Raw genomic sequence first — 14540 nt, forward strand, 5'->3', positions numbered from 1 at the left:
CACGTGACTGACCCAGACAGTGATGTGAGTATTACAATAATGTCCCCATAAGTTTATCACCCTCTTTTTGATCTTTCTCTCCTGGCTTTTTCTTTCTCCTCCCTCTCTCTTTTTTGTTCTACCTATTTTTCTCTATCAGCTGATCTATTTGTCTATTCATCCATCTGTTCATTTGTCCATCTGTTCATTTATCCATCTGTTCATCTGTGTATCTGTCCATCTATCTATCTTGTCTGTCTGTCTGTCTGTCTGTCTGTCCATTTAGTCTAGTCTGTCTTAGCTCTTATAAAAGTCTTTTAGACTACATGTTTCTTGGTTCTATGATTATTCTGCCCCGGTAAAATTTTTCACTCATGCCTTAACCCCGGTCGTGACACAGGGTCAGTTGGTGTTTTACCGGGCACAGTTTTGGATCCCCAGGGACTAGCGGTCAATTTCCTATAAATAGATCTGGTTTGTAAGTACTGCTATCTCTAAAAGACAAAGGTTTCTTTGTACTGAAAAAATGTCTCTGAAAATGAATTTGCAATTGTGTCACGACAAGGTGGAATCAGGCGCTCATCGATTTTTGGGCATATATTGGAGTTATTGGTTTCATTTTGAAGATTATTCAGTTGTCTTGCCATCTCAGTGAAAAATTACCCATCTATCTTGAATAGAAGTTAAGATATTTGAGATTGAAGAAGATGGGGTCGCTTGGTTTCAAAGGTAGAATTAGCAGGAAAATGGTCGCCAAAGACAGGTAACATAGCTTTAGAGTTTTGAAAACTGAAAATGTACCTATTTTGTGCTTTCAATCAGTGTTTTAAAGTAAAATTCACACATAAATGTTATATGAACATAAAAGGGGTTGTACCAAAAAATAAAAATTCAATAAAATTGCCAAAGTGGTGGAAAAGTGCCTATTTCTTCTATTCATTATTTTGTCACATGACACCTCACAATTAGTTTTTACCAAATGTATCAGATAGAAGAAATATGCAGAATACAACCTACGATTAACAGCACTTTTCTTCATGGTCCTCACACTTTGCAAAGCATGACGAATACTGAACATTACAGCAGCATCTTGGCTCCTTCATGGTATAAAACAAAAAAATGGTGAACAGCGTACATCAAATAAGTCACAAAAAGGTTAAGGTTGTTGAGGATTCTACTTTTCAACTATTGTCTATCACAAATCTAGTCATCGTTTTGTCAGGAAACACATTCACTGAGATCTATAGCAAGAAATCTTTCGTTGTGGAAGTGAAATCTCATGGTCGCTTTTAAGGACAAGTAAGCTAACCCAGATTTCAGGAGTTGTGAGAAATAGTGACCTACACCAAAAGTGGGCATTGCCTTACCTATAGAAGAAGTTTGGTTTCATTGGTGTGTATATTTGTTTAGTTATAGAGAAAACTCTCCTTGTCCTTTAAAGAAACTGAACAAGGGGCAAAACCTTTACCTTCGATTTTCTCAAAACAGCATTTTTCAGGATAGCCCCCTTCTGCTTAAAAGCGACCTTATGTTGGCCTATAACCCTTATTCTGCTTCAGGCACCTATGAATGTCATCCAAGGCCCGCGATCCTTCAACAGTGGAAAACTTATTGCAAACAACAGCTTCCTCTACACCTTTGATGAGCCTGGAAGTTACGCTGTCGCCTCTCAGGGGGCTCCTGGCTTCTCATGTGTCGTGCACATTCTTGAAGAAGGTATGAAGGAGGTTCACTTTGTTTCCCCATCACATCTGTAAAGAAACTTCCAGTAGCCTTGAGACATTGATTTATTAATAGTGAAAGACTGGGATAAAAAATGGTTTACATTTCAGTATGATTGATTGGTTTATATGTGCAGTTGGATTGAAAGAGATGGGGGTTTTTCCTCCTCTTTCTACATTTAGAAATTTAATTTTAGTTGTTTATTCGAACTGTGCAATGGTTCTGTGGTTTGATAATTTTATGTTTTCTGTTCGTATACCTTGGTACTTATTATGTCCACTGAAAAATGTTATAAGGAAAGTTTCGATTTTTTTGGGGGGGGAAAAAAAGTCATTTGGTTGCCATGTTTTTTCCCTCCTTAATTTTTAATGCTCATGTGAGACGACGTTTTGGAACACTAACAACTGTGTCTGGGTCCTGCTAACTTTACGCTTTTGTTTTCAGCTGCCCGCTCAAGTGAGCCGTACATCACGTCAGAGAAAACTGGAGGTACCATGGAGAGGTACACTCGTATTGACCTGGCCACCAAAACTGCAGGGGCAGAAATTTACTACACGACTGATGGCTCTCTCCCTGCTCTACATCATGATGCAACAAAGGTAACTTCTTCGTGATGGTTGCTTTTTTTTTCAGTTCGTTGTTGCAGAAGTATGTAGTTTCCACTGTGAGTGTTTATTATTACCAGAATACATGATTTTTGTCCATCAGAGCTCAGAGCTTGTGAAAAAGGAATCTGTGATGAAACGATTAAGTTCTTTGCCTGGTATGTAAAAGACAAAAGTTGGATTCCCTCACTGGAAATACATCTTATGGAGTTTCTCTGTGTTTAAGCTAGCATGTATCCATCCCAGTCCAGGTTGGCACTGACAGACCGGGCTGAACCTGCCTTCATTCTAAAAGATCTGCATTATGTTGCTTGTTTAAAAAAACAACTAAAAGATGCTTAGATACTGTGTAGATTGTGACATATAAAATCAATCAACTTTTAGTTATTTTTTGGAAGGGAGATTGTTTCATGCTCATGAAATAGATAAAACTACAAGTATAAAGAAAGTACCATGGCTTTCTGTATCAATAGAGCTATATTGTCGTTTTTCTTTTTGCAAAGGTTATTTGTGTCTTTGAAAAGTTGAAATGGTTGCAGAACATGTCACACACATCAGTCAACTCAATTCCTTTGTCATATTTGGCAATATATTTTGTTATATCTTTTCTTAATATTTTCTACTGGTGAAAATACATAATTCATATGTATCTATCTGACTACATATATATCTGTCTATCCACACATTTTATGGCTGAATATCCATGTATATATACTTGTGTGTGTGTGTGTGTGTCTTTGTGTATGTGTGTGTATGTGTGTGTGTGTGTGTGTGTGTGTGTGTGTGCATGTATCTGTGTGTGTATGTATGTGTTTGTGTATGTGTATGTGTATGATTAGATTCACAGATACATCTCCAATGATGTGGTATATTTGCATTCCCTCTATCCCATGATGTTCTCAGCACTACCACACAGACAAAGGCATCCACTTGAGGGAATCCGGTCTGTGCTTTGTGCGTGCGATTGCTGTGAAACCAGGACAGCTGCAAAGCCACCCATTCACGTCCAGGTAGTTTTGTGTTTTGTCTATTGATACGCTGTATTATGACCTTTCATTGCTGGGCCTTTGAAAGGGCTTGAATAGCAGATAATTTTGTTTTGTCCTTGAAAGAAAAGAAGTCGGTTTTTTTCATGTATATGTGTGTGTATGTGCATGCGTGCATGCATGTGTATGTACACTTTTGTGTCTTTTAGGGAAGACAATAAATACAGCAACATTTAGTAGCCAACGATTTTGATTGTCTTCTCGTTAACACAGATAAGGTATATAGAAAAATCAAAGGCAAAGCAGGGAGAATTAAATGTTGAATGAAATGTCTTTTCACTTTCAGGCGTTTCTGGGTGTTGTCAGAGGGAGACAATGAGGTCTCTATGGATGACAACTCTAACTCCCAGGAAGTTGAAGCCAAAGAGGTGAGACACTTATCAGTCTTTGTCAGTTTTGCATAGTGCCAAACGTTGTTTTTTGAGGCTTCAGAGGGGGGCTCTCGTGGCCTAGAGGTTAAGGTATTCGCTTCTCATTCAGTAGGTCCGAGGTTCAAACCCATTTAGTGATGGAAATTTTTCTTCTCTAAATTGTCTCCTTTCACCTCCTTTCTTGTTCTCCAGCAATGTTCTGTCGTCTGCTTTTGTCTCCACTTTCTACCCCCACCCCCGCTCACCTCCTTTGCCACCTCCTCTGGGCTTCCGACTCTTTCTGAGGCCTTTCTACTGCTTCTCCTGGGCTCCTTCTTACTGCTGTCTTTCAGTCACACTCCTGATCTTATGGTAGGAAAGGTCAACAGCTAACCTTCTTGGACAAGAGCAAGAAATCTCTGAGGTCCAGTGTGCAAGTTGCACGCGCTAAAGATCCCTTGGTGGTCCAAAATCGACAAGAGTAGGCTTCAGCCACCACTCTGGCAAAATTCAAAATTTCCTACCAACTGAAAATGTTTAATGTGTCCCGCACGCTCATATGACCTTATGCCATTGTGATCACCGTAAAACACTTACAAAACAGAAAAAGAAAAATGAGGCTTCACAATTCTTTTTCTTATGTGAGAGCATACCTTCAAATTATGCTCTTAACTGCCACCTGTCCAAGTGGACCACCTGTACAAACAACCACTTCCCACTTCCCCCTGTGCGTCTTTTGAAATATTTTGATGACTCTGTCCAAGACATCCACCTATGTAAGTGGCGTCGGTGGCCTTATGGTTAGGCTACGGGGTCCATAATTGTGAGATTCAGGGTTTGGGGGTTCGAGTGTCAGCTTGGTCTGACGTGTTGTCCTTGGAAAGAACACTCTACACGAAATTTCCCCTATGGCTCAGTCGTTTTGTAGATGGACGTTAAACTCGGAGGTCCCGCCTCCTTTATAGCCTAATAGTGTTGATAGGAGTGTTAAACCTATACCACTTTCACCACCTATCTAAGACAACCTTTTTTCTCCTCAACAATGGGTGGCTGTCTTGGACAATGCATGCTGTATTTCATTGCTTTGCTTTGGGGTTTTTTCCCTTCTGCAGACAACGTCCTGGGACTGGTGGGGCTGTCGCCCACACATCCGCGGATGTTTCACAGGACCCGGCATCCTCGAAGTCTTCTGGGAGGTTCCATCCAATGAGGCTGCCAGAAGCCAGATCAAGGGGTGAGTACTCAAAAATGAAAAACTTTCTCGGTGTACCCAAGATAACTTCTAATTAATTTTGATTTCAATATAGTTTCTATGCAGAGGGCACCATTTTTTACTCTGCTGGTAACAATGTTTGGGATGAAATAATATTTTCTTCCATACATTTTGATTCAAATTTTGGTTATACATGGTGCTGAGATGAGTCTTTCATTTATAATATATTATTAATTGAAATGTAGAGCATGTGAGGGAGAAAGTGTATGTCATTTAAAGACACTTACTTTTTAGAGATCTTGTTGTAGATTAGCAGAGTATATGGCTTTGTTCATTTGTGAAAACAGTAAAATGTGAAAATTTTTCTCTCGTGGTCTAGCACGAAAAAACATATATAGAAAAGTGGCTAATGAAAAAATTACAGAAGAAAATACAGGACATGTTAAGGATTTGAAATGTGTAGTCAAGAAGAAAGAAAAAACTGATGAATTTTCACATGAAAGTCACATTTTTCCATGATAATTTGGTATTACTGAATAAGTCTTCATCACAGAGCAGAAAATGTAAATCAATCAGCACAATGACTATAAAATTAAAATCTGCAATATGTAAACCATATATGTAAATGTATATAATTATATAAATAACATGAGTGTACTTTGTTAAGCCATTTTGAAGCTGAATATTCCCTATTGTTAAGTATTGTTGTAATGTAATATAGCGATCGCAGGATTCTCTGCTTTTTGGAGCTTTTTGTAACAGATATTCTTCAAATACATTGCAAAAGACATTTGCTCTTGCACAATGCGGTAGCTCTTGTAAAATTTTAAAACTGTTTTGTACCACCAGGTATCAAGTGTTCCTGAACGGCATCAGCTACTGCGACATGTTCCCTCCCTCCAACAACAGCCTCAACATCGCAGGCCTAGCAGGAGGAACAACCTACAAAATTTATGTTGAGGTCTACCCCAAAGATAAGAAAAATGTGGTTCAGGAATCGAACAGTCTCGTAAGTCTCTGTCTACACATGGATATTACTTACCTTTTTTACTTTCAATATGTCATTTTTATTTTTGTGTGACCCTGCGTTTGAGTCTCCATCAAGGAGAAGCATTTAGACTAAGTAATGCTAACATAGTAATAGCAGGCTTTTTTTCATCTTGTGATTCTATGGGGTTGCACTGAGGTCGATTTTGTCAATGCTGTCAGACCGAGTTGAAAAGACTGATGTGGTAACAGCAGTTGCTTCCATCCCAGGCACAGGTAAAAACTAGCTTTGGACAGTCTGATTGCCATTGATTCTTTCTCTTTTGCCTCTTTTTCAAACATTTCAGATGATATCTTAATGCTTCTGCAAAGTCAAAGGATAAAGAGTGAAGAAAAGTATCAGAGACACCATCAGACCACCTGCTTTTTTAACTTAAATAATTATTTTAATATCACTTTGACTGTCTGAGAGAGGAAGAAAGTGGTTTTTAAGAGGTTATTTTGATTTTGGTTTGGCTTGAGTGTAATGGAGTACTCATAGAAACAAATGGGTCTTTTCAAAGACGGAGCATTTAGCCCAATCATAAAAGTGGAGAAAAATACAATAAGAAAGAAATAAGCAGAGGGGATACACCAAAATAAATACTGTCTGACTTATACTTGTGATGCTTGTGTGTTATTCCATTCTTTATGTTGTGGACCCTCCAGCTAATGTGCAGATTCGGAGGAAGAAAACAATTAAAAGGCACATACTCCGATTAAGATTCTCATGCATATAGTCATTTGCTGTCTTGAGTAAATGACCTTAATTCCCCTCTACTACCTTTTGACAACAATTTCACATTACAAGGCTTAACCAGCTAACAAAGTATTCAGACGATTGAACTTTTTAATATATGCTGTAAGAGGAAGAGGAGGTAGAGATGAGCATGAATGCATGGTTTGCACCTGTCTTTTTATAGGAAGTTGTGATCCGTGGTCTCATCATTAATTTTTTAAAATATACTTTTCACAATGTATTTTAAGTTCTAGCTATTATAACTCCCATTTATTTATGAAACTTCTTGTTATATTAAGCTTTACATGTATCGTGTCTGACGCTTTGTCTCCACCAGAACCTTGAATGTCCCACGGAGAATGCCAATGGTGGTCCCATCATTTCGCTCGTCAAAACTGACAAGACAGACAGTCTGGCCATTGTTTGGATGTCTGTGGACAAACCGGAGGTTCCCATCGACGGATACCTCATCTTTCTCAATGATCAACAGTGTGGGCCAAAGGTCGGTATTCAGAAATTGTGTTTTTGGAAAACAGGTTGGCCAATTCTTATTATAATAATGATAATGATTTAATGGTAATAATAATAATGATAATAATAATAATAATGATGATGATAATAATAATGATAATATTAACAATAATAGATTGTTAATGTTTTAGCGCCTACAAGAAATGGCAGCTAGCACAGCAGTATGCTTTCTAGGAAGTTGAGCTTGTTTCAAAATGCCATCAGGTCTGCTGGGGTAATAATATAGATTGTAAAGCACATAGATCTTGCTGTTGAGCATGAACTTGCACTCTACAAATTCCTTTTATTTATTATTGTATTTATAATCTATATCCCATACAAGTATAGACTCCGTGTGCTCTACATTTAAGTTATGATTACTGGATATAAAACTTCTCACTCTCAGTTTTAAAAATGTATGTAAAAAAAAAAAGCCAGTTCAATCGCCCCAAAAAAACTTTCTCAGTTATACATTAATTACATACAAATAAGGACAGCAGTGAAGACAAGACACATCAGCTTATGCAAACACACCTCAACTATGAAACAAATGAGTCTTAAACAATTGCTCAATTGTATTGCACTCCTTTTTTTTTCTCTTGCTTTTATTCCCTATTTCGTTGAATGAAACTAACTGGATGAATGAAGTGATGTTGATTTGATTTTACTGAATGTAGTCTTACTTTTTGCAGGTGTGTCATTTTAATTTTTTGTTTTTTGTTTTTCTTTTTCTTTGCCTTGTGTGGGTTTGTTACAATTGTTCAGGTATACAAGCTCTTGCATGGGGGTTCTAGTTTGCTGTAAGGATTGCTTTTTTTACTCTAGGATATAATTTATTTCTGCCACTTTTCAGTTGGTGCCTGATCCCGACTCCAACAGATGCAAAGTTGTAATTGGAAGCTGTGAGCTCAATGCTGACTACAAGATATATGTGCAAGCTTTGATTGCAAGTAAGTCATCTTAATGGAATTTGTTCAGTGTGTTGACTATTTTTTTATCATTCATCGCTGTTTTCTGCACATTGTCTGAGGTAAAAACATATGTAGAGATGTTTCATGAAACTCATAGGCTTTATAACAAACTCTATAGACTGACACTTTTATTGCAGCTGTCAGTTTGGGCTGTATGCTTGTTTTCTTGAGAAGAAAAATGTTTGATCAAGAACTGCTTTGTTCTAGTATAAATGTCTTTGCCAAATAAGACATGATGTGCAATGAAACTGAATTTGCATCAAACTTTGTGAAACTGAAGAGGAACAGATAAGTCAATGAAAAAAAGGTGAATGATGTAAGATGTAATGATGTCCTTATTGCAGTTTTACGCTTCAGCAAAATTCTCTTAACCTATCGGCGTTTGCTGCTCCAGATTCCACAGACAAGCGCATGTCCAATGTGCTGGAAGTACGTCTGCCTCTGGATGTGTCTCGTTTCCGCTATCCTCCGGTCAAGGAACGGCTGGATGAGAAAGATCTGTACCTTGAGTATATTGAAATCGCAGAAGGTTCTGGATATTTGGCCAGTATGGATGGTGAGTAAATCATTGACCTTTAGCCTTTGGAATAACTTGTATAACACGCTGTATTGATTTGTTTTTGTGATGCTTTGTAATGGTTCCCATTTGTGTGATGAGTAATAATATATGCGTTATCTTTTAGTTTGGCTAGTTCGTTTTACGTTTGGCAAGTATACAAGTATTTGTTTTCACAAGTGTAGACGAAGCCACAAGGGTTGATTTTCAGTTGCCTTGTAGTTACATGTAACCATGAAGTTTCCTGTCAACCAACGGAGGACAGAAGTAATAAAGTCTTCCATCACACTCTTTCAGAAGCAGTTTAGGATCTCAAAGTTCCGCCCAGTGCAAATGCTAATCAGCTAAAGAGGACTGAGATAGGCATCTTATTATTAAAAAATGTTTTAAAATTTTGTGGGAGTAGTTCAACCATTGAAAGAATATTTTTGTAAAAAATGGAAAACTTTTTAAAAAATTCTGGTCATAAGTATAAGGCATGGTTTGTGAATAATCGAACTGATGTATATAGTTTATGATGACTGTTGCCTTCACTAATGTTTGACTCACTCAACAGTTTTTTCTGTCTCATGTCAGCATCAAAGCATATTGAACTTGTTCCTCTACATGATCAGATATTAATTGGAATGTTTTTGTTTTACAACAGAGCTCATTTATGGGAGAAGCAATATTTTCATGGAGTATTACTGTGTTGAAGGAGAAAAAAAACTGTTCTGTCTTTATGTGAATCTGTCACTTTATCCAAGGTCAGAATTATTTAATGACAAATGAAGAGAAGAATCAGATGTTTCCAGATTTTTTAGCTTACCTCCTACTTTGTTTGATTGTTTCTTGGATGATCTACAAAATGGTTTCACAGCTTTGCCTTTCACTCTTGTTGGTCACCAAGCAGATTAGGAAAAGAAAAATGTTCCTTCACTAATATTATGTATTTGTGGTTTCAGATGACAACTTTTTGTTCTCTTTTGTTGTCCTATTCATGTGTTTGCATGGTCTAACCCCTCCACCACCCTCCACTCTTTCTCTATCCCCCGCCCTGCCTTTCGCCCTCCTGGCTCTCTCCCCCCCCCCATCTCTCCGTCTCTCTCTCTCTCTCTCTCTCTCTCTCTCTCTCTCTCTCTCTCTCTCTCTCTCTCTCTCTCTCTGTCTCTCTTTCTGTCTTTGTCTCTCTGTCTCTAGATATTTTTTACTTTTTAAAAATGTTACTCCACACCCTCTCTCTCTTCCCCCCCCCCCTTTCTCTCTCTCTCTCTCTCTCTCTCTCTCTCTCTCTCTCTCTCTCTCTCTCTCTCTCTCTCTCTCTCTCTCTCTCTTTCTCTCTCTTTCTCGCTGTTTTCACTTTTTTTTCTTGTCATAGCACATGTGCATATTCTTCTTCTTCTGTCTTTCTGCTGCAGAGAGAAAATTCTTCAACAATCTATTTCCTCCGATTTGAGATTGCCTTTAGGTTTTACAATACGTCATGGTTGAGAACTGAGTGCAATGTGTGAGAGTTTGATGATCAAAATCCAGTTATCGCTTTCACTATTCCCAACTTCACGTCGTATATAGCCCCTGACAACCCAATCTGGGAAACTGAGACAGACACAACCTCAGGCGAGGAGGAAGAGGACGACAGGAGGAAGTCGAAAAAGAAGCGTCGCACCAATGTCTCGAGCTTAGGTAGAGAGATACCACCACCCACGTACTCGTAGTTATAGTCAGCCAATCGTGGAGAGAGTCCGCACATGATGTGTTGTAGCTTATAGATAGCCGCATGCCCACAATAATAATATTATAATATAGTCTCCCCCTTTTGTGCGCTTTGTATTATTATATTATATCCAGATTCAACAGTTTAGTCGCTTAGTGTTGCCAAAGACTGTGAACTCTTAGATGGACAATAACTTATAGAAATAACGTTGTTTACACATAGTCTGCCTAGTTTCAATGTATTTGTGTGATTCTAGGGTCACAACCTTTGGACATAGTCAAAAAAGGCCCTGACACCCCCCCTCTCCTCCCCCCCCCCTTCTCTCTCTCTCTCTCTCTCTCCCTCTCTCTCTCCCCCCTTTCTCTATCTATCTATCTATCTATCTATCTATCTATCTATCTATCTATCTATCTATCTATCTATCTATCTATCTATCTATCTATCTATCTATCTATCTATCTATCTGTCTGTCTGTCTGTCTATCTGTCTATCTATCTATCTATCTATCTATCTATCTATCTATCTATCTATCTATCTATCTATCGATCTATCTATCTATCTATCTATCTATCTATTTTTCTTTCTCTCCTTATTTCCAAATATAAAAATGTGTTCCAATAGCATAGATACTTCCATTTGTAAGCAAACGCTAATTAGATTATATACGGAAATGGCTCGAGTAATCTACATTATCTATACTGCTTTCGTTTTTGTTCTGTGTTCACCAAGGTTAGTTTACTGTAATAAGGATTTCGACCCACTATTGTTTACTGTTGTTAGCCTTTTTTTAAACTAAAGAGTAAAATTGTGATAAAGCAGTAATAGCCAAGATTAAAAAGCACTGTTTCTCCATGGTTTGATACTTCCTCAATAAACATTGTCTATCTCAAATAGAAGGCCGTGGATGGAATGATTTGAGAATTCTCCAAACAATTAGTCAAGTTCGAGAATGTTCCTTAGGGACTCGATACCGACTTATCTACATAGGTGTTATTTTGGGGGGTTTTCCCTGTTGTCCAAATGATCTTTTTTCCAATTTTGAAATGGTCTAAAACGGTTACCATACTTTGAAATAATAACCGACTATTGTGAAGGGGAGCCCGTAGACTGACTCATCGAGTCTGTTAATTCGTTGAGGGTGCACAATCTGGTTGATTGACACCGCTTGTTTTTAGGACACTTTGCAAACAAAGTCTAACTTTGTCATTCATAACAATACATTGTATTTCAAAATTTTTGTCTTATTTTATTTGTTGGTTCTTTTTATCTGGAATTTTTAAAGGCAGACAATGTAACATGCATACAATGATACACATTTGTGTTTCTGATTTATAATTTTTATATGGTAGTTCGAAAAGGGCGCCACAGCATTGCCTTTTGGTATGCTGCTGATGGGACATATTGGTCACGACGTGGTGAAATCGGCTGCTCGTCAATTTTGGGGCTTTTGGGGTTATTGGTATTATCTAAAAGCCTGTTCACTTGCCTTCCTTTTTGTGAAAGAAAGTATGCATCTATTTTGAATGCTTTCCTTTTGGTGGAAAAAATATCCATCTATTTTGATAGATGTCGAAATATTTGCGATTGAAGGGGGTCAGGTCGCCTGGTTTCAGAGGTAAAAGTAGCAAGAAAATCCGTCAAAGTTTGGAAACTTCCTTAGCCTGATACGAGAGTCCTTAGAACCTGAAAACTGGCATTTGTTGTGCCGTTAATCAATGTTTTTCCAGTAAAATCCACTCAAGCACGTGTTTTTAAATGGACGTAAAAGGTGTTGAGCCAAAAAAAAAAGAAAATAAAAAAAAAATGCCCTTCGGATAAAAAAAAATGCAGATTTCTTTGGTTTCACTACTCTGACTCGCGCCTGATTTCACCACGATGCCTCACTTTGTCCACTACGTCCTTGGAGAGTTGACTTGTCCGCGCGTCTTACAGTTCACAGTCATTGGTCTTGCTACACGTTTGTAACCCTGTTGTTGTTGTTGTTGCTGACCCACACACCGTGCGTGTATGACGTAATGTTTGACCAATCTTATAGTTATCGATCAACAGAACCCGCTCAATGTGTTATTGCGTCATCAGCGACACGAGCACTGTGGTGTTTTTGCTTTTAAGATGATTAATCGTGTTGCATGGAGTTTTTGCTGACTTAACCCCTATCACTTTCTTATGGAATTTCATTTGCCTATACTAATAAGATATTTTGTACTTCCAGCCCACTTAATGACCATTATTGTGTCGATGTGCTTCTCTTTACTCAAAAAAGAATGTTTGCAGTTTGTTCATAGTCTGTGATTAACTGATTATGTTGTTAACCACCCCCCCCCCCCCTATATATTATGCTTTTGTCTACTAATGAGTTAATATATATAATTTTTTAAATGTCGATTTTGTGTTTTGTCATACTTCCAATGGATCGTCATAAACCACAGGATGTACCTCTTTCTTTTAGCATTATAAGCTTGATTTCTTTTTTTAATGTATGTGGGACGCTTATATTTTGAATGTTTATAATTTTACCTGCGGATCTGTTCTGTTTTTTATTATGATATGCTTCTTCCCGTGCCCGTCTCGTGACTACTGAAGCGCATTGACCAACATGACCTCGTGTGTCAATAATACGTTTATAGCTGAATAACATTTTTTCTTCTGACAAAAGTATGAAAACGAAAAGAAAACAACTTTTCTATAAATACGTATTGGCACCAAGGAGGTTGTAGGGTCCTTGATTGGCACTGAATTCTTACTGAAAAATATGCATTATGTTGAAGAGAGAAGAGGGGATCCCGAGGCCTGTCAATGGATCACTTGTAGATCATTTCACAGTACAGTTCTCCCTACTGGCACAGCACAGTCAGCCAGTTTGACTGTACGTGTTCTTCGGAACAAGATGTGTTTGTTAGGGGTACTGATTTTTTGGCAGCCTTTTATAGAATCCTGTTGTTTAATTTCTTCTGCCTCTGCCCTAGGTTCTGCTCCAGTGCAAGCGGGTAAGACACACATAGACAATAGACACGTAGTTGGTCACTGTGATGGTCACAAAGTTTACTTTTTCACTGCACGAAATCTGGTTGTTGTTTTTTTTCAAGTGTGGTTTTTCTGCTCTCTAAGATTCCCTCTCTCTCTCCATTTCAAACAGTCCGAACAAATAAATAAACATACAGACAAGCAACCATTGAACAAACAAAAACCCACCACAAAATATAAATAAAATAAGCAAACTTGAAATAAGCACCACCCCTCGCGTTTACCCAGAAAGACACCAAAATACACCAGCAAATGACAAATATAATATCTAAACAAAAAAGCAAGCAATGCTATCACTGACTCACTAGAAGATCTTTTGGATTCCTTCTTTGTTTCTCTCTTCTATTTGGAATAAAGTATACAGAAAGTGTCAAGCAAAATTGGTTGACTGAGATTTCGAATATGTTATCCTTATAATATGTATTTTGGGAACGTCTGTTTCAGGTGCTAGAAACTTAGAATATGTATAACCTCTTTGATCCCTTTATAGTTTGCGTCCTAAGGGGGAAAAATGCGCTGAAGTAAATGTAGTTCTTTTACTCCGTTAAATTGTAATCAAATTTTTTAAAATAGAATCAGACGGTTCTGTTTTCTTTGTCTTGTGCTTTCCAGAGTTGGCCATGATAGTTCGACACCCCCACTGAAGCACACTGATCTACTCATCTTCTCTGATTGTCATTATTTCATACAGCAATAAATTTGTATTCGATTTTTATCTGGCAGTGGCGAGGAGTAAATTGATAGTCTCTTTTTTTATGTGTTACGGAAAAGGGGATTAAATGCAAATGCATTAAAACATTGAGATAGATTCTAGTCTTTAAAAGAAAATTTGATATATAAACTAATCAATCGTCGTTTACTGTAGGAAACGTAAAGCTCCATTAAAGAGCTGCTTTTTGGTCCTTTATAATTGCGATAATTGAAAACTGTTTTTGTTCTATATCTCTTAGAGAAAAGTCACAGGTCCCCCCATAGCTCGTGCCAGTTGTTGCATCCTATCTATGTATAATACATGTATTATATAATAATAATAATAATATATAACATTTATATAGCGCATTTCCAAAAAAGTAGCTCAATGCGCTTTACATTGGAATACCCATTTT

General features: G+C 37.6%; 1 protein-coding gene across 3 annotated transcripts in view; it reads left to right on the top strand.

The window, feature by feature from the left end:
* Positions 1 to 14540, top strand: part of LOC101845075 — a 119298-nt gene that overhangs the window by 50459 nt on the left and 54299 nt on the right. For all 3 annotated transcript variants that reach the window (XM_013079939.2, XM_013079941.2, XM_013079940.2), the window contains exons 19-29: positions 1 to 24; positions 1539 to 1695; positions 2146 to 2300; positions 3210 to 3316; positions 3639 to 3720; positions 4815 to 4936; positions 5765 to 5924; positions 7018 to 7182; positions 8044 to 8140; positions 8556 to 8717; positions 10269 to 10379. The exon at positions 1 to 24 is cut by the window's left edge and continues 54 nt beyond it. In XM_013079939.2, the coding sequence (XP_012935393.1) occupies positions 1 to 24; positions 1539 to 1695; positions 2146 to 2300; positions 3210 to 3316; positions 3639 to 3720; positions 4815 to 4936; positions 5765 to 5924; positions 7018 to 7182; positions 8044 to 8140; positions 8556 to 8717; positions 10269 to 10379 (1342 nt within the window). The remainder of the gene's footprint in view (positions 25 to 1538; positions 1696 to 2145; positions 2301 to 3209; positions 3317 to 3638; positions 3721 to 4814; positions 4937 to 5764; positions 5925 to 7017; positions 7183 to 8043; positions 8141 to 8555; positions 8718 to 10268; positions 10380 to 14540) is intronic.

Source organism: Aplysia californica, unplaced genomic scaffold (genome assembly GCF_000002075.1).
Source record: "Aplysia californica isolate F4 #8 unplaced genomic scaffold, AplCal3.0 scaffold00068, whole genome shotgun sequence".
In the NCBI taxonomy this organism is placed as follows: domain Eukaryota; kingdom Metazoa; phylum Mollusca; class Gastropoda; order Aplysiida; family Aplysiidae; genus Aplysia; species Aplysia californica.